Raw genomic sequence first — 26,533 nt, 5'->3', positions numbered from 1 at the left:
CAACCAGCTGAAGCTCTAACACAGTGGTCATACTAAAGTAACTCTAGAAGCAGAAGCACTTCCTTCTGTCTTCCACTCTTGAAGGATGCAACTCAGGATACCAGGAAAACTACTCCTGGCAAGGCTCTATTACATGCTCTTGGGATGGGATCTGGATTCCCACCAGCTATAAGACAGAATCCCTGAAAACAATTCGTTCTTTAAGACAGCCTGAGTAGAGGGGCCCCTGGGTGGCTCAGTCGTTAAGCGGCTGCCTTTGGCTCAGGTCATGGTCTCAGGGTCCTGGGATCGAGCCCCGCACTGGGCTCCCTGCTCCTCGGAGAGCCTGCTTCTCCCTCTCCCACTCCCCCTCCCACTTGTATTCCCTCTCTCGCTGTCTCTCTCTCTCTGTCAAATAAATAAATAAAATCTTCAAAAAAAAAAAAAAAAAAGCCTGAGTAGAGATAAAGGACAAACAAGGGCTGTAAGATGTGGTAACTCAATACTCATACGAACCTAATACACTGAACCAGGTAACACGATAAGCACTTTAGCCATTCATTGTTTCATTTTATTTCCCAACCCATTTATAAGATAGGTACTATAACCTTCCCCCACTTTACAGATGAAGAAACTGAACTTGAACATCCGCATCTAGAGCTTGGGCACGCCTCTATAACCAACTTTTCCACTTGATGCCAGCTAATCATTAATTCTGCTTATTTTTTCAGGTTTGGCTACCGGAGTTTACCAGGATCTTAATGACCAAAGAATTCTGAAAACGAAAAAGCACCATACAAAGTTGAGGTATTATGATCATTATTACCTTAATAGGAGAGCCCTGCACCCTGGACGTATCCGAAAAGCAATCTATCCTACCCGATCTAATCACCCAGTTATATTTTAGTTAACACCCTGTTAAAACTATGTCCCAACACAAAGACTCAAAAGAAGCAGTATCTACAAAAGTTGAAGAATGGCAGGAGGCAGGGCGCCTGGGTGGCTCAGGTCATGATCCCAGGGTCCTGGGATCGAGCCCCCACATCATGCTCCCTGCTCAGCGGGAAGCCTGCTTCTCCCTCTCCCACTCCTCTGATTGTGTTCCCTCTCTCGCTGTGTCTCTGTCAAATAAATAAATCTTAAAAAAAAAAAAAAAGTGGCAGGAGAGGACCTGTCTCCAGAGCTTTCTCAACTGCAGAAATAAAGAGACAGTAGCCTGATTCCCTCTTCTCCTCTATCTGCCAAGTATTATGGTTTCACATAAAATGGCTTCTGAGCTAAAATCTCGTAATTTAAAAAAGTATTCAAGTTTTATCCATAAGTTGAAAGTGCAGGCTTAAAAATGTACAAGCACTGTAAGGATAAAACTGTCATTTTTTTATAAAGATTTTATTTATTTATTTGACAGAGAGAGACACAGCGAGAGAGGGAACACAAGCAGGCGGAGTGGGAGAGGGAGAAGCAGGCCTCCCGCCGAGCAGGGAGCCTGATGCGGGCTTGATCCCAGGACCCTGGGATCATGACCTGAGCGGCAGACGCTTAACGACTGAGCCACCCAGGCACCCAAAACTGTCATTTTTAATAAACTATGTCTGTTTTGAAAGCAAATGATATTTGTAGGAAGATTACCATATGACAATTACCAATTAAATGAAAAGCTGACAAGACTTCTAAACTTAAGATATCATTATAAATAGGAAGCAACTTCATACAGTTTTTATGAGCTCCATACAATTTCCCTTATCCTGATTTATTGCATTAATGAGGGTTTAGGCTATCAAACTCACAGTTCCTACAACACAATAACTATGGCCCCAGGTCTGAAACAGCGTTATCTTTAAAAAGATACTGCAAAACCTGTAACAACGAAAAACAAAATAAGAGGTAATAAAATAAAGTATAAAGAATGGCTGTATCAGAAATTTATACTTGATAAACTTGATAAACATGATAAACCTCAAACTAGACTGTGGACATTTTTAAGTGGTGAGGGGACTATAGTCAAATAATGTAGCCAAAGCCTGGGGGAAGCCACCCCTTTACTTGGGAAATGAATTTTCATTTTCTATATTAAATCTCTGAGGAAGATAAAAAGTACAAACTCTAAACAAAAAGCTGGGGAAAACACCTACTCCATATCATATGTTCTTTACCAAGTATAATAGCACACGCTGTTTGGTAATGTAATTAGTGTTTATATATGTCACCTGAGAATGCAGTGAGCCACATTTCCTCCAAAGTACACCCCATTTAGCCATCAACAATGGCTATTTACTTAGGACTGAGAATATGTCAAACTCTCTGAGGTGTTATGGAAAACATGACAGAATTGTACCATCCCTTCACTGAAGAAATAAGATGAAGATACAATACCACCCATTTCTGCATGGCATTTAAGACATCCTCCGTATGTCTTAATTTCCAATTAATAAAAGAACAACTGATGGCAAAATTGTAGATAAATATTATAAATACAATAAAATTAGCATTGTGGTTAAGAATAAAAATTTTCATTTACCAAAAAAACCCCTGAAATCTGGTAAATACCCTCAATCTAGGTTAAGTTTTTGTGTGCTATTATTAGGTCTCTTAAAAAGGGGAGAGGGGACTTGATTTAAAAAGGTCTTTCAGAATAGACAACTTGACACTCAGTTCTGCAGTAAACCCAATCAAAATGTTATCAATCTTTGGATCTGGAAGTCCTTGACACACCTTTTCCTTTTATCATCCCTGTTCAGGCTTGCCAATTTTTCTTCCAGAATCTCCCATTTGCCCTTTCTTTCTCTTTCTATCCTCACTTCTTGCCTGCATTTGCTCATTCACTCATCATTTACCAAATGCCTATCATCTGCCATGCACAAAGTTAGACCCTTATCCTTAGGAAGCTCACAGGACACTATGTAGAACTGTTATCTGCCCATTTCCATGACCGGACTGCAAGCTTTAGCAAAGGTTTTGTATTTCCAGAACCTAGTAGCATCTGGCATACAGTCTAAAAATGTTTATTGTATGACGCTAGATTACTTCAGCAAGCTCTTTTTAAATCCATAATTATTTATATCTTCAAAAAGGACTCTTACTTTTCTTCCCTTTTTAAGATAGAAACGTATAGAATACAAAGTGAATTCTCCAACCCCCTAAATCCTACTTCCATGAGTAGTGACTACTATTACAGTTTGGAATCTATCTTTCCAGAGCTTTCCTATCCTGGTATATAACACACACTTTTATACTTTTTTGGAATAAATTCTTCGACCGTTTCCGACTCTAACTTCTCAACTTTCAAATCCAGTTGAAGTTCTCAGTGTTGTCCCTGGATTAGATGCATCAGCATCATCAGAGAATTTGTTAGAAATACAAATTCCCAGGCCCACTCTGGACCCACTAAATCAGAAACTCTGGAGGTGGGGCCCCCCACAGTATGGTTTTGTTTTTTAATTGTGATAAGCACCACGCCCAACATGGCTTGAACTCATGACCCAGAGATCAAGAGTTGCATGCTCTACCGACTGAGCCAGCCAGGCACCCCCTAAAATCTGGGTTTTAAAGTCTTCAGGTGATTCTAATGCACACCAAAGGTTGAGAACCACTATTTTAATCCCAAGCCACCCTAGGCAAGCCAGGTTTGTTTGTTTTTTTCCACCACCCTGCTTCAAAATGACTTGATGCTTCCTTTCAACTTCAACTGTGTATGATTTTATGAAATGTCTCATTATCTTGTCATATTGTTGCTTATAATGCTATTATACCAATTTTCAGACTTGACTTGAGTTACAGCTAGATACAGTGTTTCCCAGTTGGCTAGTAAGCTCTTTTAAAAGGATATTTTATTCAATAAATTATTCAACTGAAAGTCGTATACCATGCCTTATATACAGTAACAGCTTGACATATTTGCAGAGAATTATTTGGAAAAACTCTTTAAAAAGCTTCATTTATGTAGAAAACCTATACATAGATCTGCTGCCTCCCAAAGAGCACTTTGAATACTTATTATTGCAAATAGTATGAAGTGATTTACGGAAAAAACTCCAGTTACTCTGATAGTACCAGGGGTAGTCTGCCACGTAAGGCAAAAGAATGTAAAAATTCTCCCAGTATCTAGGGATAGACTAAAAGGCCGTAAGCCTCAGGCTACCTTACTGCAACATGCCAGTAAGAACTGTCCTGTACACTTATGTGGCATATACCAACTCCACTGTTGGGGTTAAATAGGCTTCTTGATGCAAAACCCTTATCTGCAAATTTACAGAAAACAGGGTGGAATGGAGACCTCTGAGTGACAGGTCAGATTCAACCAGAAGTTGAATCTAAAGGAAAGGAGAGCAAAGAGAAATTGAAGGGCAAGAAGGAGGAACAGAAGGGCAGCAGGAAAACATCACTCTGAGTAATGAAAAGGAACAGTGAAATTCACAGAGTCTTTACCAATGGCCTACTATGAACCAAGCACTTGGAGCTGCAAAGCAGACTCCTGACCTCAAGGGGCTAATAGTCCTGAGGGTAAGACTGAAGCCTCTATCTACTGTGTATGTATGTGTGATTCTAATTGGGAAAATCAAGCAAGGAAGGCTTCACAGAAAAGGTGGTGAGTTAATGGAGCTTTGAAGTGTATAGGAAGATTTGCTAAGGGAGAAAAAAAGACACTTGAGCTAGTTATTTTGGGGAAGAAACATTCACATATTTTTACAGCTGTTCCTTTGGGATTTTAAATCATGGAGGCTTCTTATATTCACCACCACTTTGTCAATGCCTTCTTTCTCTTGTTACTTTATCTTAAATACTGAGATGTTCAAGCCCAGCGTTGGGACAGAGCCAAAAAGCCCCAGAATGAGGTGAGTGCTCGCCAAATTTGCTCTGTCACCTCCAGATCCAGCCAGCCCAGCTAGCCCAGTCCTGCTTTCCTGGCAGCCAGAAAAGGAAGACTAATTATATCCTCTGGGGGGCCAGATTGGGGGTAAAATTTGGATGCGGGCAGACAAGGCTTATCCTTGTTCTGCCAGTGAGGTACCATGGGAGAGCTTCCTTGCCTCCTAAGCCATGAGGTTCTAGTCTGTCTACCTGTGACATGGAGGCCAGCTTTGCGGGGGAGGTGGGGGGGGAAGCTGGGGACGCACTGGATTGGGAAATGCTGAGGTATTAAGTGAGATAATCATAAAATGTTTAATAATATCCCTGGCACACGGCAAGCATTGGATGAAGGTGAGCTCTTATCAACAACATACTACTACTATTATTATTATTACAGTAACACCTCAATTATACTCCAACAAGATATTGTTTTCACAGCCTACTTTTATGACGTTGAAGCAGCAACTCCAAAGATGCAAGTGTATTTCAAAAATAACTCCAGAAATGCAAGTGTATTTCAAAAAATTGTAAAGGTACAAGATCAAATTCTAACTGTACTGGCCTGAAAGCCCGAGACCTTGACTTCAAGAGCTAGCCCTTGCCCCTATCAGGCGCGTGACCTTGGGCACTGCACTTCACCTCTGTGCCTCAGTTTCCTCATCTGTAAAGTGGGGCTAAGAAGCCCCTCCCTCGCACGGTCATCGTGGGGTCCAGCCCGAGGGTACTCCTCGCTGCACCGGGGTCGCACGCACGCAAGGCGAGCTCCCGGCCCACCTTTCAAGCTCCCTGGCTTCGGGACGGGCGGGGTAGGTGAACGCCCGACCCGAGGCCCACCGACCTATGCCGCCTGTACGGCAGGAGCGGGAAAGGGCGGCGCGCTTAAGGTGCGTCCCTGAGACCGAGGGGGTCGGGCGCCCGGACCGCCCGCACGCTGTCATCCGCGGCTTCGCTGCCAGGCCCCGAAGCCCGGGCGCGGGGACCGGCTGAGGGAGGCCGGGCTGACCCCGGTCCTGCCGGCGCGGAGAGCGAAGGGCGCAGGGGGACCCGGAGGAGGCTGGCAGCGCGAGCCGCGGGCCGCCGCGCGCCGCGGAGATTAGGCGCAGAGGGAGAAAGCACGGGGAGCGACGCCCCCGCAGGCAGCGCCGCGCGTCCCCAGCGGGCCGGGCTGTGGCGCTCACTCACCTGAGGCGCGGGCACCCGCCAGCAGTGCAGCAGCGGCAGCAGCAGCAGCTGTGGCGGCTGTGAGAGGGGCGGGGAAGACTCTGCGGCCGCGCAGGCGCGCTGAGGGTGCCGGGGCCGCGCAGGCGCGCTGTGCCTGCCCCTTCGGGAACTACCGAGAAGATGGTGGCTGAGCCGGGAGGGCCCTGCGGCGCCATCTTGGCTGTAGTTTTTCATGTTGCGGAGTCTCCCGGGAGAACCTGAAAACTAGAGCGGCCCGGAGGGAGGGGCGTTGAGTGCGGCGTCTGGCCCGCCTCCTCCCCTTCCGCCAAATCAGATCCTTAATAAAGCTCTTAAGAACCAAAAAAAAAAAAAAAACCTTGCAAGGCAAGGAAGGCATCCTCCTTTTACGTGGACCCAGAAATGTACCCAAGGGCACATAGCCTAGCACAATGCTTGGCTTGTGGGAGGTGCTTACCAAATTTTTGGTGAATGAGTACAGTTAACTGAAGAACTAGAATCCAAGATTCAGGGCTCCTAATTCCCAGTCCTCCATTCTATCTCCTTTATTAAAACTGCCAGCCACACCACCTCCTTTCTTGGGTGCCACAGAGAAATGGAGTTTTGGTGTGTTTTTGTTTTAAGAATGATTACACATTAAGCTTAATGACCCAACATATAACACCAAAATATCCCAGACATAATTCCCTCCCCAAAAGAGATTCTTGGTTAATTTCACTGACTAAAAACTAAATTAAGACAAACGGAAGGAATTTTACCAAACATGTCAAGGACAGCAACTGTCTGTAATATTGTTACTCGTCAAGCACAATTCCTGAAGGAAACTTGGGAAGAGGGGAAACTGAAGTTAACTGAGCACAGACTTTTATTTTATGATTTATGTTTATCCGTTAACATTTACGGAGTGCCAAATTGGTTCTACTATCTCTATGTCCTTGGTTAGATTATTAAGCCTCTGCTTGAATTCCTCTTCTAGTGACAAAAAAATACAAGCTACCTAAGTTGTGGTCTGTACGCATGTAAAATCCTTAGAGCTTGTAAGTATTATTTTTCTATGCTCTATCTTATTTGGCTGTTGAAGCTGCAGACAAAAACACACTTTTTACCCTTGAGTTTGAACAAATTCTTACAAACAAAAAATGCAGTATGATGTAATAAATAAAATGACAGAGGGTACAATCACCTGGGAGAGGTGTGATCTATCCCCATTTTACAGATGAGTAAATTTGAGCATAAGAGATAAAGATTCACTTCAAATGGTGTGCTCTTTCCATTATACTACTCTGCTTCTGAAGGAGTAGGCAATTAACACGACTCCTCTGATGCTTAAGAGCTTTCCTTGGGGCTGTCCAAAGTTTCCCTCTTGCTCTAGCTTTGACAGCATTATCCATTCTCAAGGCTTCAATAGCTACATATCAGTTACTTCCAAATTTTATCTCCAGTCCAAATGTCTCTACCCAGTTTTCCACGTCTATATCCAATGGTCTAGCTGACTTCTCCATTTGGTATCTCAAATTGAACTACTAGCTTTTTCATCTCATTAGCCGCTCTACTAATCCACTCAGTTGTTCAAGCTTTTGCCCCTCCAGCACACTGATACCACTGTTCTAAATTTATACTTTTTAATCTGACTTACAGCATCCCTGTGATATAGGTTCTATCTTTCTCCCAATCTTACAGATAAGAGGTTAAATAACTTTTTCTCGGTCCAAGTGGCACTTAGGCTTTTAACACATAGGTCACATGCCTACAAAGTTCCAGATACTATGAGCAACTCCCATGTCTGTTTTTGTTCTTCGCTCTCTCCCCATTTCTTAGAACTATGCCCGGCATATAGCAGGGGCTCTGTAAATACATGAAAGAAAAAGGAATGTGGGGGGGTCCCTGGGTGGCTCAGTCAGTAAAGCATCTGCCTTTGGCTCAGGTCATGATCGTGGGGTCCTGGGATCAAGCTTTGTGTGGGGCTCCCTGCTTAGCAAGAAGCCTGCTTCTCCCTCTGACAAATAAATAAATAAAATCTCTTAAAAAAAAAAAAAAAGGAATGTAGGTCAAAGGAAGGAGATACCACCTTTCCCTAATTGGTACTTAGGCCAAGGTTTAAGACTTAAGATTATGACTGGGTATTTAAATGAAGTAGGCTTTATCCTATTAGGAGGATCAGAGAATAAGAAACATTAACAATAAATTAGTTGGTGTTTTCCTGGTAATTAATGCTGAGGCATATTTCCACACTATTGTTCACTTCAGCATCTTGGCAAGGAATCCTATTTTCTGCTAAGCCCCCACTGCCTTAAAAAAATTTTTTATATGCTCAGTGTATACACAAAGACAAAAGAAAGCTTTTAATAATGTGCAATTTTATAATGCAAATTATTAAAAACAGAGAACAGTGAAAAACAGTACTTAGCCCCCTCCTGCCATGAATCCAGGAGTTAGGATGTCAACTCAATATTAAAACCTAAAGCACACTGTAAACAGGACAGAGAATGAGTGGTATTTCCTTCAATCTGGACATCGTGTAAAGTGATACACATTTATCCATATGATGCAAACAACGCTCACAACTCCTCTACCAAAAATCACCTTCAGGGCCACACTAGAAAATTAGTCCCATTCCTTTACTACCAGAACCCAACTTGACCCCTAAAATGTTTTCCTGGATTTGGTCCTGAATGACTTTGGATTTTTTCAAAACCTAAAAAACATCTTCACAAGATGAAGATTACTGACCATGAAGGATATTTAAAAGAATGGGCTACTAGTTCTCAAGGTCATTCCACAAAAGAAGTTGCAAGCATTTTGCACATTCTTGGAAAAAGCATCTATACTACACTCTTTCAGATGCATAAATTCTGTCACTTTTAGAAAAAAAAAAAAACCGCAGGGCTCTACATTCAGCCCGTTATCCTCAAAGGCAACAGGGCAGCTATCACCAGCTCAGACTGCCACGCAGTTGCCATGTGCTGGGGCACTCTTCCCATTTCTCTCCTCTGGAAAGCTACATGTGCAGGAAAGCTACATGAAGTCACTGACAAGACTTAGAGCAGTGTGTGGTAGGTGGGTTCTGTAGCTGAAGCTTGAGCAGTTTTCGAGCTGGAGAGGGATCTAATTGTTGTGTGCTTCTCTTCCCTGCAAAGGAAAGACAAAAGTAAATTTCAAGTGAATTCAAAATAACATTTATTGAAAACTTCTTGTATGGACAACTGTGCCAGACACTGAAGGGCATTACAATGACAAATAAGAGTCTCTGTCCTCAAGGAGATGGCAGTCCGGCAGGAAAGCCAGCTGCAACCACAACCATAATACTATGTAATGAGAAAATGAAGGTATATATAGCAAATAATTTAGGGCTGGAGGAGGCCAAGGAAAAGCAACAGGGAAGTAATGTCAGTGTCACTTAGTGGATTCTTGAAGAATGAAGAGGAAAACGGCAATGGGTATTTAAAAGCTTGGATTTACTAAAACAACACGGTTTGTGGGGATTTAATTTTCCAATCTACTATGTTCCTGTGAATTCACATCTAGAAATTTCCCATCAACTTTGAGTACCCACAGCATAATAATTATGGTGAGGGGAGAAAAAGAAATCATCTACACAGGCCTTATTTTCTGAGACCATATGCTCTGAAGGGCAGTTTGTATCTGAAGGGCTATAATATATAAAATAGTGCAAGCTCTAGTCCCCTGAAGACACACACTCACCGAGCTGTACTGACACCTTCTGGAGACACTGGGTACTTTCATCCATAAAAGCATGCAGCTGCCTCACAGACCCTTGCAGTTCGTCCATCTGCACATGAAAAACAGCTGTGAGCTATAAGGGTCCGTGGCTTCTTTTTTTTTTTTAAGATTTTATTTATTTATTTGACAGAGAGAGACACAGCCAGAGAGGGAACACAAGCAGGGGGAGGGGGAGTGGGAGAGGGAGAAGCAGGCTTCCCATGGAGCAGGGAGCCCCATGTGGAGCTCGATCCCAGGACCCTGGGATCATGACCTGAGCCAAAGGCAGACGCTTAACGACTGAGCCACCCAGGCGCCCCATCCGTGGCTTCTTTGATGTTCCTCAAAAAAGGAAGGCAAGCTCCTGCTCAGGAGCTTTGCTTTGCTGTCTTTTCAACCTGGAAAGCTTGTGCCACACACTTTGTTTGCTCCTCCAGATTCACACTCTGCACTTCTCCATGTTGCTCTATGCCCTGGGAGGCTGCCAAGCATAACCTCAGACAGGATTCCATGTCCTCTGGTGTCTGGGCAGGTTTAGCCAAGAGGGAGCCCAAGTGGGAGGGAGGTGAATGAAGTCAGGATATTTTTATGCAGCCTTGCTGGAAGGGTCGTCTTGAGTTAGTTTTGTCTCTCAACTGAAGGTCATGGCCCACTATATAACTTTCTTCCTCTGGTACCACAGTGACTGTTCCTCCCCTCCGCCCTTCAGGCCTAGGGACAGTAAGAATTCAGCTGCCTCTAAGCCCCAGGTTACTGCACTAATCCTTGTGGTTTCCTCAATACCCACACTTTATATATCACTCCTTCAATTAACCTTTATCAAGTGCATCTACTTTCTGTCGATACTTGGAGTGATACAATACCATTCTCCCAAATGTCCTCAGGGCTCACTTCCTCATTTCTTTTTTTTTTTTTTTAGATTTTATTTATTTATTTGAGAGAGAGAGAATGAAAGACAGAGAGCAGGAGAGGGAGGAGGGTCAGAGGGAGAAGCAGACTCCCTCCTCAGCAGGGAGCCCGATGCGGGACTTGATCCCGGGACTCCAGGATCATGACCTGAGCCGAAGGCAGTCGCTTAACCGACTGAGCCACCCAGGCACCCCACTTCCTCATTTCTTTCAAGTCTTTGTTAAAATGGCACCTTAGAGGGGCACCTGGGTGGCTCAGTCCGTTAAGCATCTGCCTTCGGCTCAGGTCATGATCCCAGGGATCGAACCCTGTGTTGGGCTCCCTGCTCAGCAGGGAGCCTGCTTCTCCCTCTCCCTCCCGCTCCCCTTGCTTGTGCTCTTTCTCTGTCAAATGAATAAAATCTTTCAAAAAAAAAAAAGAGCTTAGAAGGACCATCAACAACTGCTCTATACAGCAACCTGCCACCCTTCCTGTCCACTCTCTCCTTTACCTTGCTTTATTAGCTTTTATCACCACGTATTTATTTTTTTTATTGTCTCTCCATGTTTCCCCAAGGTAGAGCTGATAGTTATCTCATTACACATATTCTCCAGGTCTCTGAATTTCCAAGGATGACAACATAGCAAAGCTAAATAACCAAATTAATATGAGCCAACTCACCACCAACTCCATATAATCAAAGACTTTGTTTTGGTTCTGCAATATCTTCTGGTAGTCAGGCTTTGTATTAAGGACTTCACTCTGGGAAGATCCAAGATATGTTGCAGGTTCCACTTCAACTTCAGTAACTTTGGTTTCAGCTGATCCTCTGGAAGGAAAAAAAAAAAAGAACAAAAGAGCGTTCAAGGAATTTTTTTTAAAGAGTTTTTAATTATTTATTTATTTGAGAGAGAGAGAGAGAGCACAAGCAGAGGGGAGAGGGAAAAGCAGAATCCCCACTGAGCAGGGACCCTGATGCAGGGCTCAATCCTGGGACCCTGAGATCATGACCTGAGCCAAAGGCAGACGCTTAACAGACTGAGCCACCCAGGCGCCCCTCAAGGAATTTCTATAATCATTTTCTGGGGGAAGATATGTAAGACAACCTAGGGAAAAAAATCGCCAATAAGGCTTTATTAACCTGAACGAATATTCTTCCACTCTACTGTAGGCGTAGGCTTTCTTATTAACAAGGGGGTCTGAAATGATTATTCTAGTGTTAATATATTTATACCACTGGGCTCCAGGAAATGCTAGAACCTTCAGATCAGTTGACTCCACCTAACAGTAAGGTCCATTTACAAAAAGGACTATAGGTGGGGTATGGTAAAGCCAAAGCTTGCTTTCCTGAAATCCCTATCTATGATCTTTTCCAAAAAATGCTGAGCCACTTCAATTATCTGAAATAACTGAATATGATGGAGAGTTCATGAAAACTGAGGACTCTTTAACAACAACCACTCCCAAAATTTCCTGACTGCCAGACCCTGCTGAACACGTTCCATTTCACCTCATTTTACACTTACAACAACCCAATGAGGTAGGTACTAATATTATCCCCGTTTTCAAGAGGAACTTCAAGCTTAGAGATTAAGTAGCTTGCCCAAGATCACAAAATGAAGGAGTAATTAGTATTGTAACAGAGACATTCTGCTTCCAGAAGCATTCCTTTTAACCAATAAGCTATGCCACATCAAAAGTTCTTATTCTGAAACTTTGTTCTTACACTTTACCTATCTTCATAAACAGAACGTGTAAGGGGCAAATAAAGTAACTGGTAACCATCAGTGCCTGGACTGCGGTAGTTTTCAAACCATGTTCCTGAAAGCACCTCCTTACAAAGAGGCCACTTCTGCAGTTAGGGTTTTAGCTAACATTTTATATTTGGGTTTCTAGCTGAGATACCGTTGGGGAAAAAAAAGCTTAAAATCACTGGCTTAGATGGCACTCTAAATCAAAGTCTAGCACTTTCCCACTTTTTATGCCTTTAGGACCCAAAGATCCTCTCTCTCCTATACACCCTCTTTCATCACCCCCTTCCATGTTTTTGCATCTCCACGAAGGACCTGGCCAGGGTTCTCTCCCATACCTGCAGCTTGAAGGCCACGTGCAAACTGACGTGCCCTGACCAAGATTTTGGCCCAAGCCCGGGTGCCCTGGTACAGGGCAGAGATGGGCCTGTCTCCCCCCGGATGTGCAACAGCAGCCAAGGACAAAGAACTGAAGCAATTCTGTTCTTTGACTGAAAATAGTGACACCCACTCTCCCTCCCTTTCCCCCAACTCTCCATTTATAGTCCTAGAGTGCTAATACACATTTTATAGAGCTTTGATGAGGTGATTGGCCTATGAGAAAGGATTCATCTTTCAATTTGTGCTAACAGAACTGAAATCAATTCAAATCAAATTCCACAAGGTAAAAAGACAGCTTCCTATTTTCAATCATGGAGCTAACCTGGATATGATCTCTTCAGCCTCCTTCTGGTAGTACTGCAAGAGCTGATCCCAAGACTGACGTTCTAAAGAAAATCTATAGAATCAGGAAAAAAAATAATCAGTTACTTTTTGATCATCTCATTCTGAATCACTCAGGGCAACAATAAGTACATCAGGTGTCTACTCTGGTTCTAAGATGTGAAAAAAAGGTCATTAAAGGATCAGAAAGCCTGACTGATTCAGAGGATATGAATTTAATCAAATCAAACATGAATTCTTAAAATCAAATTAACATCGTGATTCCCCAGACTCCATTCTATGAAACTGGCCATCAGTAAAGCCCACAAGATCCCAATAAGCAGCTTTCTAAATTCCAGTGTTGACACACTAGTACTGAGACTCTGAATGGAATGTTTACTATTAATTTTTTCCAGACCTAGTTATTTTCCCCAGATGAATTTAGATTTTCCAACAAAGGATCACTCATTTTCACTTACTTTGTTATGTATTCCTTCATTTCAGCCACTGATGTTTCCAGAGACAAATCTGATTCTTTTCTGGAATACAGATAAGACTGTAAGATCAATATAAATCTTTCAAAAGCACTTGCTTTTAATAGGATGCCTTACAAAATTTTAATGGCAGTAAAAGATATTCAGAATTCATCTTTCAACAAATATTTATTCTTGAACTCTATCTCACTTTTGCACTAGATAACAATTTCCTCAGTGGTCTCTTTATTTTCTATTTCTCTCATCAATTCCAATTCACCTATAGCCAGATTACCCTTCCCTAAAATATTCCTTAATTTTGTTTTCCTTGCCTAAAACTCTGCAACTCTCGACTGCATTCAGAATAAAAGTCAAAACTCTTCAACCTGGCACTTTAGGCTGTTTTGGCTCCATCCAGCTCATTAACTTTGATTCCAATTGTTTCCTCTCACCTATTCTGCCCCATATAATCTCATTCAGCCCGACCCTCAAACATCTGGAGCTTTCCATCTCCAAACTTTTGTTCACATCATTTTTTTTTAAAGATTTATTTATTTGAGAGAGAGAGAGAGAAAGCATGAATGGAGGAAGGGACAGAAGGAGAGAATATCCAAGCAGACTCTCGCTAAGTATGGAGCCTGACTCGGGGCTTGATCTCATTAGCCATGAGATCAGGACCTGAGCAGAATCCAAGAGTCAGACGCTCAACCGACTGAGCTGCCCAGGTGCCCCTTGCTCACATTGTTTTTGTGTCTCTTCTGAGTCACCTTTTAAGGCCCAACAATACTTTTGTATGTGACATCTCTTCTTCCCACTCAAAATGATGTTATCAGTGGACAGGGATTATGTTTATTTACACCAATGGCTTAGCTCAGTTGGGTGACTAATCCTGATGGAAAAGAAGCACTGAAAATGCCAAAATTCTGCAGATGTACTTGGTACTCTACCTGGCAAAGACAAGTTAGCTGTGCCACCTTTCATGTTTCTCCACCAAGGCCTGTGACACACAGCCTCTATCACCTGTGGCTGAGATGCAGCAGCTGGTGGCTTAAATACACTGCATTAAAAGAGATACTATGCTGAGCCAACATATTTTTCATTTCCTGGATAGTAATGTTAATTCTTTTTTTTTTTAAGATTTTATTTATTTATTTGACAGAGACACAGCGAGAGAGGGAACACAAGCAGAGGGGAGTGGGAGAGGGAGAAGCAGGATTCCTGCTGAGCAGGGAGCCCAATGTGGGGCTCGATCCCAGGACCCTGGGATCATGACCTGAGCCGAAGGCAGACGCTTAACAACTGAGCCACCCAGGCGCCCCAGCAATGTTAATTCTAACAATCTGTGGGAAAGTAAACCTTTGTGAAGTCAAAACTAAAAGGTTTTATGAGGTAGGCCCAAGTGACATGATTTGTTGCAAGGCAGAAGCTAGAGGGTAAGACCCTGCCCCTACAGAGGAACTACCAGTTTGGGGCTGGGATTTAAAAACTTCTCCTAATATTCTTGCTTACCAACAGCTGAAGAACATAAGTTTATCACCAACTTGCCTTGCTAGCAAATATCTGAACAATGCTTTTCCTCTCATCTTTCCATGGCTGGTTCCTTCCCACCACTCAGGTCTTAACAGGTCTTCTCTGTACACTAACTAAAGTTGTGTACACCCCCCCTCAAGTCACTATCATAGTTACTGACTTCTTAGATAATCACTACCTGAAATCCTTATTTTCTACGTATTTGATTGTCTCTCCTGTTTTTTTTTTTTTAAGATTTTATTTATTTATTTGAGAGAGAGAGAATGAGAGAGAGAAAGCACATGAGAGGGGGGAGGGTCAGAGGGAGAAGCAGACTCCCCGCCGAGCAGGGAGCCCGATGCGGGACTCGATCCCGGGACTCCAGGATCATGACCTGAGCCGAAGGCAGTCGCTTAACCAACTGAGCCACCCAGGCGCCCTGTCTCTCCTGTTAAAATACATAAGAAAGACCTTGCTTGAGGGGCGCCTGGGTGGCTCAGTCAAGCATCTGCCTTCGGCTCAGGTCATGATCCCAGGGTCCTGGGATTGAGCCCCGCATCAGGCCCCCTGCTCCGCGGGAAGCCTGTTTTCCCTCTCCCTCTGCCCCTGCTTGTGTTCCCTCTCTCGCTGTGTCTCTGTCAAATAAATAAAATCTTTAAAAAAAAAAAAAAAGAAAGACCTTGCTTGACTTATTTATCATTTTATGTCCAGCATCTAGAAGAGCCTGGTGTGTAGAAGATGCTGGATAAATGTTTGTTGAGTGAATAAGCAACTAATTATAATGAAAAGTCTTAATTCAATTATAATTTAGGACAGAAGGGGAACTGCACATACCCTTTTGAATCTTCAAAACATTTTTGTAGAGTTCCATTACTTTCCAGGCTCTCTGCAAAATGCTTCAATTCTTCAGAAAGAGAAGATGCTAGAGGGGGGAAAAAAAAAGTACATGTTATAAAATAAATAGAATATGAATTTCCACAGCAAGCTGCTGACAAAGATATACTCAAGGTGGTCTCAGCTCTAGGGTCCCCTGTTACATTTTGGCCCTCTCACCTATTCAAAGAAGTAGTATAAATATGCAGAAAGATTTTATCTTTGTTCTTTGGGTAGGTATAGATAAAACGGAAGACAACTCCTCTTTATGACATTTATGATAGTGTTTTTTATACTTGACTGGTGAAAACTAGTTAAAAGTTATATGTGCACTGACATTTCATTCTTTCAAGAAATTTCAACTGCTGGCACTGAAAGGAAGAACATATTACAGAAGTCAGGCAACAGGCAGGGGCGTAATGAAAAATGTTAAAGGAGAATAAAAAATTATGGGCATAAGGTAAAAACAGGTCTCTGCTTCGACTTGGAAGAATCTACAACTGCACTCAGGTGAGAAATGCAAAGGGGAAAGCAGATGTTAAAAAGTTATCGTATCTACTCTAATTATGGTGATGGTCCAATGCCGAGATAAACAACAGCCTGAGTTCATATATTTTCCAGGTCTTTTAAGTGGGTAACACTGAATATTTCTGACCCTGGATGATTGTGTAGTTATACTATAAAGAGCTACTTCCTAGGAAGTTGAAAATGGATTCCTAAGAATATTTGTAACTTATATCACAGATGAACAGCTAATTTCCTTAATGTATAAAGAGTTCCTACAAACTGATGTAAAAAAGCCAACATCCCAATTTTCAAAAATGAAAAAGGAGCCTTTCCGGCGGTGCCAAACTCCCCACAAGAACATCCCCTCTCAAAGGACCTCCTCCACCCATCCCAGAAGAGAAAAGGAAACACAAGAAGTGCCTGGCGCAGAGCCCTAACTCCTACTTCATGGATGTGAAGTGCCCAGGATGCTACAAAATCACCACCACCTTTAGCCATGCACAAACAGTAGTTTTGTGTGTTGGCTGTGCCACTGTCCTTTGCCAGCCTACGGGAGGAAAAGCAAGACTTACAGAAGGATACTCCTTCAGACAGAAGCAGTGCTAAAAGCACCCTCCATCAAGATGAGGGGCAAACTATCCCAATCAACACATTTTGGATTAAAAAAAAATGAACAAAGGATACAATCAAACAACACACAGAAAATGAAGTACAAGTGGCTCTAAAAAATATGAAAAAGTGCTTATCCTCTTTGAAAAAAAAAGGGAACACAGATTAAAGCTAGAAAATACTTCTTATCACCTATCAAATAGTAAAAAATCTGAGCTGCTTGGTAAAACTGTTATGAGTGTGAAAAAATAGGTACTTGCATATATTGCTGGTAGGAGAATAAACTGATAGAACCTTTCTGGAAGGCAATCTGGTAATTTCTCACATTTCATTTGATCTATGTAATTTCAATTCTAGAAATTTATCTTATTTTTACTTGTGTATGTGCCAAAAGACTTGTGTAAAAAGGTATTCATTACCCTATTCATTATAATAGCAAAAGACTGGAAACAACCCTGAAAGCCCACCAGTAAAGAACTGGTTAAATCATATATGGAACATTTATAAAATGAAATGTCATATGGCTACTAAAATGTCAAGACAGTTCTATATGTGCAATATGGAACAATGTGCAAGACAAACTGGTTTAAAAAAAAAAGACAAGGGGCGCCTGGGTGGCTCAGGCAGTTAAGTGTCTGCCCTTGGCTCAGGTCATGATCCCAGGGTACCAGGATTGAGCCCCACATCAGGCTCCCTGCTCAGCGGGAGAGTCTACTTCTCCCCTTCCCTCTGCCTCTAACCACTGCTTGTGCTCTCTCCCTTGCTCACTCTCTCTCTCTCTCTCAAACAAACAAACAAATAAGACAAGGGGTGCCAGGGGTGCCTGCGTGGTGTCTGACTCTTGGTTTCAACTCAGGTCATGATCTCATGGTCATGAGATAAGCCCCGCATCGGGCTCCTCACTCAGCACGGAGTCTGCCTGAGTTTCTCTCTCCCTCATCTTTTGCCCCTCCCCCCCCTAAAATTAGTAAATAAATCTTAAAAAAAAAAAAAAAGACAAGGTAAAAAACAGTGCAGAGTATATGTTCATTTGGTATTCATGTAAAAATGTTGGAAATGCAGTAAGATCTCTGTAATAATCAACCGGAAGCTGGTGGCTGTGGTGTCTGCTGCAGAGAGGAGTTGGACTGGCTTGGGGCGGGAGGCTGGCTTATGTCACACTTTTATACCTTCTGAATGTCATAAGCATATATTCTTACTTTTTTAAACACAACTCTAAAATATAGATGGGGGCTGGTTTTGTGAGGCAGCAGCTCCTATAAATGGAGGTCCTGAAAGTGGGGCTTCAACTGACCTAAACAGAAGGTAAAGCCAGAGGCCAAAGCTTGCTCCTCTATTCTTAGCAACTTACCTTTGGCTCTAAAACTTTCATGACTGAAGCCCTCAGTGTCCTTTAGGAAAGGTTCAAGTTTCTGAACAGAGAACTAAATAAAGGAAAGCATTTTTAGTACAACCAAGATTTTCCAGGCCAGTCCTGAGTTCATGTAATTTCATGATGTTTAATCAACATGAAAGTAAACATGATTTAATTTTTATGCCTAAGATTTTTCATATAAACAAATAAGTAGATCAGGAAAAATCTCTTTGCTCAGACTATACATTTTGATTTTTGGTTCAGAGAAACATGGTCATTTAATTAACACAAATGACTTATCTAAATTGATGTAAATCACCAGTTAGCCATATAATTTCTGCTCGGTATGTAGTCAGACCTTAAATGTCTGCTTTAACTTAGATATTGACCTTCACCCACTTTAAATTCCCATCATTTGCTGCCAATGGGCAAACTATACTAGACTGAGGAAATCTCTGTCAGGTGCTCAATTAGCACCAGCACCAGTGGGATTGGTAGGGAGACTAGTCCAGAGAGAAATCAGCTGCTGCTGGGATTAAATCTGGCTTTTAAATTAATCCCACCTAGACAGAAGCATCTTTTAATCTCAACTGATACATTACACAATACTGATCTCTTTTTGGGGCTGTCACAGTAACAGTTTAAAAAAAAAAAGAAAAAGAAAGCATTTCTCAATTCCGAGATTCTTACCTGGAAACTGGAAAGCAGGAGAGCGACAAGCCGTTTGCTTTCTGTTAAGTTGGCACTGATGGATCTGCTGAGCTCTAACATAAAATATCACCACATGTAAGGAACTAGATACTAATACAGTTAGCAAAGTAAAAAAAACTGAAAATTGTCCTCCCTCCTGATGGGGTCTAACTTCAGGTAAGAACGCGTAGGCAGCCTTTTCTACTTAAAAGGAGAATTTATATAGAGTATATCTAATTTTTTTAGACTCACCAAAAAATGAAATTTACCTATTTATATGTACTAACTTTAAAATGTTATTAAGAAACCTTTTATGGATTACATTAAAATCTTGTCTGTTACGGGTGCCTAGATGGCTCAGTCAGTTGAGTGTTCAACTCTTGATTTTGGCTCAGGTCAGGATCTCAGAGTTGTGAGATCAAGTCTTGCAACTGGCTTCCCGCTCAGCCAGAAGTCTGCTTGAGTTTCCTCCCTCTGCCCCTGCCCCTGCCCCGGCTCATGTGCGAGCTCTCTCTCTCTCTTTCAAATAAATAATTAAATCCTTAAAAAAAATAGTAACATCAAAAATAATAAAAACAATGCAACTTTAAAAATCATTTAACTTGTTTCTGATGTTTTATTTTCAGCATTCAAGGAAAGGAGATGGGAACATTTGAGCATCTTTAGGACAGGCACTGCAGTGTGTTTTGTTTGTTTTTTTAAAGTAGGCTCCATGCCCAATGTGGGGTTTAAACTCAGGACCCTGAGACCCTGAGATCAAGAGTTCCATGCTTGGGGCGCCTGGGTGGCTCAGTTGGTTAAGCATCTGCCTTTGGCTCAGGTCAGGATCTCAGGGTCCTGGGATGGAGCCCCACGTAGGGCTCCCTGCCCAGCGGAGGGTCTGCCTCTCCCTCGTCCCCCCTGCTCATGCTCTGTTTCTCTTTCTCCCTCTTTCAAATAAATAAAATCTTATAAAAAAAAAAGTCACATGCCCTACCGAGTAAGTCAGCCAAGTGCTCCTGCAGTGTGCTTTAAATACACTGTCTTATAAATTATGAGCTCCATTTTACAGATGGGAAAACTGAAGCTCAGAGGGCAGATAACTTGCCAGAGGCCAGATATTCAATCCCAAATCTGCCACCAAAAAATGTGTATTTTCCCACTAAGAGCCATACTGCCTCTCTATAATGACCTAATAATGACATTAATAGTAATTTGTTGAACACTTGCTATATAAAAGGCATTTCATTAAATGCTATGCACACCTCATTAAAACCAAAGGCAAGTAGCTTATCAATTCCATTTTACAAAGGATGACACTGAGGCACAAAGGCTGGATGATAGGTAACTTGCCCAAGGTCACATGGTGAGTCCCCCTGAATTGGAGGGGTATTTTACATAATTATGCCACTGAATCCTCAAACGACTATAAGATGTACTGTTTTTTTTAAATTATGTCCATCTAAAAACATCAATTATTACACAGCAAAGAAAGTTTGCTCTGACAATTTGAGGTACATATATTTTTGTCCTCCAGCTTCAGCTGGCTGTGTTTTTAGTTCTTTTGCCTCCTCATTATTTCTCATTGCTGTTAGTATAGAAAAACAGGATACCTTCTGCCTCTAACCAAAGACACCTGGCAAGTAGCCAGGAATAACCAGGAGATAACCAATCTTATTACATCAGTGATTTTTTGTTATACAGAATTTTAGGTCCACAGGCCCTGGAACAGAGATAAAGGTAGGGGTAATCTTAGGGAATTGCTTGTTTTCTTGGCACACCTACAGAGTCAAGTGCATGAGCACAATTGTGGCAGCAATATGCTAAATGGCTATTTTTACCCAGATTTCCTTCTACACATCAGGCCATCTGGAAGTGAGCTAATATCTTTAAAATAATCACAATAGCTTAACATTGGAGCTATTTACTTACTATATGCCAAGAACTGTGTTCTATATCAATTCATTTAATTCTCACACAACCCTGTAAAATAGGTATTATTTCATCCCATTTACTGATAAGGCCTGTAAGGCAAAGGAGCTTAAGTAATCTGCTCAAGGTTACACAACTAGTAAGTTCTTCCTGAAATGTGCTGGACTTTCCACATTAAATCTTGTACTTCATTGCTTACTGAGATGTAATTATTATTGTAAGTTCACACAAATCACATTCAAATACGGCATGTCTAAAACCTTAGTTTTCACCAAGATATTTTTACAGGCATCCTCCCTCCGAGATATTTTCAGTTATAAAGCCTATAAGCAGGTAGCAACCCATCCACCTTCTGTTTTACTTTAAGAAATAACAGAAAGCCATACAAAGAAATCTTTAATGCTTCTCATCCTAGCAGAGGTGAGAGTTGAACAATTGTAAACTAGAATTTTTGTTCATGGTGGAGATTACAACGGGCAGCTGTTAACATAATAGCAATCATATGGAACACTCACTAGGTGTTTGACATTAGTACTTAGGATCTTAGACTATCCCCCTTACAGATGAGGAAACTGAGGTTGACAGGGGTGACATGATTTGCTCAGTCACATAACAAGTAGCAGAGCCAAGTCATTCCTCCTCCATTCTTTCTGCCATACCTCACTGTCTCTTATCTGAGCTGGAACTCCTGTCTTACATACACAGCACCCCACCTGTGATGCCCTGATGAAAGGCAGGCAGTGACTTCCGCCGGCTCATTTCTTTCATACTTGCTCGCCGCCAAGATTGACTCTTGTCTTGACGATCGGGAGACTGTTCTTGGGGGTACAAATGAAGGGACCTGGACTGAAGTCCTTCCTGGCGGCCGAGATCACAACTTCCCCCTATTCTAGGGCTAGAGCCAAGGTGAATTCTTTCCTCTGAAACGCCTTGAGTCATCTCCAGGGAGGCAGGTGATTTGCTACACACTTCCACAGGGATGGGATCCGATTCCAGTGGATGATCATGAGTCTTAGTTGTCACTGGTTCCTCTTCTAGCACTTGTTATGAAAAAGTCAAAATACAAAATCAAACCCACCACAACCATGCATCTGAGCAAAAAGGTGGAAAAAGAAAATATATGCCCCAGATCATGGAAACAGTGAGGAAGCATCTCCGCAAATACGTAAATATGTGATTCCAAATCCACCAGAAGCCAGGAAAGCATTTGTGTATAGCTGAGAAATCTGAACCCAAGGCAAGAGGGCCTTAATTTTACTACAATACTTACTTTCTATCGTCTCCGATCTAATTACTGAAGTCATCCTGGATGAAAACCCTGAAAATAGGAAAACAAGGTGATCTGTTCTTCACATTTCAGCCTCAGTCTCGCTGGGGCTTTACTACCCCAGAAGAGACCTTGTGTTGTCCAGCCTTTCTGACCTGTTCATCTCTGCCCCATGAAATTCTACCTACCTGACAAGGCCCAGCCCAGTCCCACCTCATCCACCTCCTCCAGAGACTATCAGACTATCATTACCTCCTGTACTGAATTTCTACAGAACTCATCGTTAGAAATACTCATGTCTCACTTAACACGTACCTTCCTTTATTTCCCATTTAACTAGTCCCTCATATCCTAGATGGCATTATGATCTACATGGTCTTCCAAACTAGAAAAATCACATCATCCTTGGTGGCTCAGTTGGTTAAGCGACTGCCTTTGGCTCAGGTCATGATCCTGGAGTCCCAGGATCGAGTCCCACATCAGGCTCCCTGCTCAGCAGGGAGTCTGCTTCTCCCTCTGACCCTCCTCCCTCTCATGCTGTCTCTCTCTCATTGTCTCTCTCGCAAATAAATAAAATCTTAAAAAAAAAAAAAAAAAAGAGTCTGACACATCATCCTTTACTTCTTATGTTTAATCTCCACATCCAAAGTCCTGTCCATCCTACCTCCAAAAGTCTCTGGAAAGCTTTTCTACACTTCCAGTTCTTAGTTTAGTATATGGGTCTCAGAACTTCCACCATCTGCCTCCCCCTCCCCAGCATAATCTTGCAGCCTCTCCACTAGTTTTCCAACATCCAGTACTGCTCCTCTCCAATCCATTCTTTAGACAGCAGCAGAGATTCTTCCAGTATATTCAACACCTTTCATTAACTAGTCCTAACTTACCCATCCCTGCTCTCTCCTGCAACCCCCATTCCCTGCATCACTTTTGAATCTCTACATACACACTGCCTGTAAGACTTACTCAGCCTTCCCAACCTAGCTCAAATGCCAAGCTTTCAAACCACTTCTCTAGGCAAAGTTGGTTGCTCCACCCCTTAGTCTTCCTAGCACTGTACAGTCTGTTTACAGGTCTGTCTCCCCAGCCAGACCGTATTTGTATCCCTAGTGGCTGTCACAGACAACTGACTGGAAGAAGGCAAGGAAGGACAAGACTGAGGCGTCTCTGCAAATTCCACGCTTACCCCTCCCTCCCAGCAAAAATCTGTATGAGGGGGAGGGACTCTAAATAAAGAAAAATGAATATATAGGGAGGGACAGCGTGGGAAAGGTAACAGAACAAGGGTGTACCCGGTAGGTCAAGGATCTAGATCCCCACAGTAGGGCTGTATCACAGATTCAAGCCTGGATAATAACAGCAACAAATATCATTTGTTAAGCTGCTTGTTAAGTGCTTATATGCCACGATCTGTGTATGTATGTACGCAGACGTTTTATTTGCATCATTATCTCATTATCCCACTGAATCCTTTCCACAGCTCTGTAAATACTATCATTAATTCCTCCCCGCAGATAGGGTTCAGAGGGCCAAAAGCCCGGCCCACTGGGGACAGCCCGGGGGTGCGGATGCAGAGGTGGAATTCGAACCCAGGCCTGTGACCCACCCCCAGCCCTCAAACACCGTTCTGCACAGGCCCCGAGCGAGAGGCGCGGCCCGCCCTTGGGATTCCTCTCACCCGGACGAGGCCGCAGCCCTCCTGTTTCCCCAGTCCCCTCTGTCTGGGGGGCAGCGACCGGTCTGGGCTGGGCGGAGAGGTCCGACGCCAAGGAGGCTGGTGCGGAGATGAGCCGAACGGCGTCCACGGAGAGATCTGCGACTTCCTGACCTCGGGACGACGCCAGTCCAGCCCACAGCCTCCGTCTCGGAGATACAAGCCAGCAAATCACTCTCCGCGGCCAAGAGTCGCGCTTCGACGTCCCGCGCCACTGCGGCCGCTCCTCACGGGCCTGGGGCGCCGTCAGCTGTCTGCGACACTAAGGCTGCCGCCACTTCTGAAAGACCCGCCAACTAAGGGCGCCTGCGCAATTGGCAATCTGCCGGATCCGTTCACGCATGCGCAGAACGCCGGCCTCCTTCGAGGCGCATGCGTAAACTTGTGTTCAACCTCTTGCCTTCCGCCCGCCCCAGCCCCCCTTGTCCAAGTCCTTGCTGGTCCCGACCCGGCCACGTAAACTATTTCCCCAGCTATGCGACGCCCGCGGAGTCCCCTCCTACGGATTCCACCTCATCTTGTCCTTTGCGCTGGACGCATTCAGAGCCCATTGAAGATGGGGAGGCAGAGTCCCAGAGAGGTACTTGCCAAGGAATATAGTGGATCACGGGGCATATGATGCCCTGCCGCGTCGTTAGGCCATGGTCCCCACCCCACGTTTATATTAACTGCAAAAACATGGGCCGTGTCTTTCCCAGGGCAGAATGGAGCTCTGTACTCCCTTTGTTTTATTCTGTCCCACTCCTGCTCTAGCACTTTCTCTCCTTCTGCGACCCCTTCAATATTGGCAAAGTTTAAGAACTCTCCTGTGCAGCCTTATTGCAGGCCACCCCCTCCCCAAACTGCTTGCAGCTCCTCTGCCCACCCCTGTTGCTTCTTCCCTCTGCTCCTTTGCTCAAGCCGTTCCCTTGGCCAGGGAAGCCCATTCCAGCTTTTTCCTGCAAAATTCTCCCAATATTAAGCCTCAGCTGAGGATTCATCTCAGACTCTTCTCTGAGGCTCCAGACTGAAAACTGTGTTCCCAGAAGCCCAGCCGTGTCTACTCCACAGCAGGCTGCTTCTTCAGCACCTAGCATGATGCCATGGAAATGTCCCCTTGCTTATGTGGTCCTTTCTTTCAGATCTGAAACCAAATGTTGAATTATTAGCAGTCCAGAAAGTCTGAAAGATGCGTCAGAGAGCAGCTGCTGGAACGTGACTGGTCATCCTTCCATAGCAGCTGCGGTCCTTGGAAAGGTTTTCATATGGGAGGTAGAAATCTGCCTTCCTGAAATTTTCCACTCTGTAGTTGCAGCCGGCTGGCTCTAATAGCCACCTGAAAGCAGAGATTTGCTTGGTTCCCAGAATATCACTTTCTGGGGCTCAGTGGTACCCAGTTCCTTCTATGCCTGCCCCCCTCTTTCAACTCCTTGTTTGTCAATGTCCCAAGAACAGAACACAATATTCCCAGCCAGGGCTGGTCATCCTGAGGCACAGTGAGAATATTGCTTCATGGATTCCAGACCCAGTACATCCTCTGTCCTTCCTCTGCTTTCAGTTCTCCCATGGCTTCCTATGGTCTACAGGACGTGGACATTCCTTCCCTCATAAGGCACTGCATGATCTGACCCAGGCTTTTTCATCACTCCTCACTCCAGTGACATCCTGTGGGCTCCCCATTTCTGCTCTGCTCTCTTTCTACTAGGCTTTGATACGTGCACTCCCTCACCCTGGAGCCACCTCCTGTCAGTCTCCTGCCCATAATATACCACTATCCCCTTCATTTATTCAACATCTCAACCTCAGGTGCCAGTTCAGATGTCCTGTGAAGTCTTCCAGTTCCTCCTGGCTCCCTGAACACCCTGGGTTCCCCCCTGCCATTGACATTTGCTTTCTTGTCTTCCAGACCTATCTATTGCATTCTCAATGCCTAGCACAAACTTAGTTGTTAGCCCCCCCCCACACACACACCTCACCCCCAAATAAAAAAAGAGAGGGAGGGAGAGAGAGATGTAGATTTTTCATATGATAGCTTCCAAAATGGTCCCCAATAATCTCTGCTTCCTGGTGTTCATGCCCTGTGTGTTCCTCTTCCACACTGAGTAGAGCTGATCTGTATAACCAGTAAGATACTGCAGAAGTGACTGTGTGATTTTCAAAGTTTAGTCATAAAAGATGTTGTGACTTCTACCCTGCTTTCTTACAGATGACTTGCTCTAGGGCAAGCCAGCTGCCATGTTGTGAGGATACTCAAGCAGCACTATGGTCTATGTGGAGAGGAACTGAGGCCTCCTCCTGCCAACACTGACTTGCCAGGCATATGAGTGAGCCACCTTGCAAATGGATCTTCTAGCCCAAGTCAAGCCTTCACATGACTGCAGCCTGACTGATGTTTGACTGCAACCTCCTTGAGACACCTAGCTCAGTCAGAACTACCTAGCTCCCCTGCTTCTCCCTCTGCCCTCTTCCCTCTTGTGCTGTCTCTCATTCGCTCTCTCTCAAATAAATAAATAAAATCTTTAAAAAAAAAAAAAAAGAACTACCTAGCTCCCAAATTCCTGATTCACAGCACCTGTGATCTAA

At 43.5% G+C, this 26,533-nt stretch overlaps 2 protein-coding genes, 1 long non-coding RNA gene and 1 pseudogene across 6 annotated transcripts in view; 2 read left to right on the top strand and 2 right to left on the bottom strand.

Annotated features, from left to right (window-relative positions):
* The window catches only part of NDRG3 (NDRG family member 3), a 70,475-nt gene extending 64,356 nt beyond the window's left edge, over nt 1-6,119 (bottom strand). The window contains exon 1 of the mRNA XM_081832832.1: nt 6,010-6,119. The gene's annotated coding sequence lies outside the window, so the exon portion shown is untranslated. The remainder of the gene's footprint in view (nt 1-6,009) is intronic.
* A 2,206-nt stretch (nt 6,120-8,325) lies between these two features.
* Nucleotides 8,326-24,291, bottom strand: DSN1 (DSN1 component of MIS12 kinetochore complex). 4 transcript variants are annotated; one of them, XM_081832827.1, is made up of 11 exons: nt 23,936-24,290; nt 22,264-22,311; nt 21,707-22,033; nt 19,083-19,156; nt 18,390-18,462; nt 15,884-15,971; nt 13,547-13,606; nt 13,069-13,143; nt 11,296-11,443; nt 9,709-9,796; nt 8,326-9,135 (listed from the first exon to the last, which is right to left on the bottom strand). In XM_081832827.1, the coding sequence occupies exons 2-11, from the start codon at nt 22,295-22,297 to the stop codon at nt 9,032-9,034; spliced, it is 1,071 nt and encodes a 356-aa protein (XP_081688953.1). In that variant the 5' UTR covers nt 22,298-22,311; nt 23,936-24,290; the 3' UTR covers nt 8,326-9,031. The 4 variants fall into 4 exon arrangements, with proteins under 4 accessions (XP_081688953.1, XP_081688957.1, XP_081688956.1 ...); XM_081832831.1 differs by lacking the exon at nt 21,707-22,033 and having other exon boundaries at nt 23,936-24,291; XM_081832830.1 differs by lacking the exon at nt 22,264-22,311.
* LOC102747855 (small ribosomal subunit protein eS27-like pseudogene) lies at nt 16,859-17,053 on the top strand (annotated as a pseudogene).
* Nucleotides 24,292-24,364: 73 nt separating the features above from the next.
* LOC145723802 (uncharacterized) lies at nt 24,365-26,486 on the top strand. The gene is made up of 2 exons (XR_014149097.1): nt 24,365-24,551; nt 26,157-26,486. It is a non-coding gene; the product is annotated as an uncharacterized LOC145723802 (long non-coding RNA).
* The last annotated feature ends 47 nt before the right edge of the window (nt 26,487-26,533 follow it).

The sequence above is a fragment of the Leptonychotes weddellii genome, chromosome 10 (genome assembly GCF_054177405.1).
Source record: "Leptonychotes weddellii isolate Sample4059 chromosome 10, ASM5417740v2, whole genome shotgun sequence".
Classification (NCBI taxonomy): domain Eukaryota; kingdom Metazoa; phylum Chordata; class Mammalia; order Carnivora; family Phocidae; genus Leptonychotes; species Leptonychotes weddellii.
Note: the sequence above shows the minus strand (reverse complement) of the source record. Positions and strands in the feature narration are given on the sequence as shown.

What these genes read in the sequence shown, in the direction of transcription:
- DSN1 (XM_081832827.1), bottom strand. Translation starts at nt 22,297, where the DNA reads ATGACTTCAGTAATTAGATCGGAGACGATAGAAA. An exon ending in TGAAAGTTTTAGAGCCAAAG is followed by an intron (nt 15,972 to 18,389) that starts GTAAGTTGCTAA and finishes TCCCCCCTCTAG; the next exon opens with CATCTTCTCTTTCTGAAGAA. An exon ending in GCTGAAGAGATCATATCCAG is followed by an intron (nt 11,444 to 13,068) that starts GTTAGCTCCATG and finishes TTTTCCTTCCAG; the next exon opens with AGGATCAGCTGAAACCAAAG.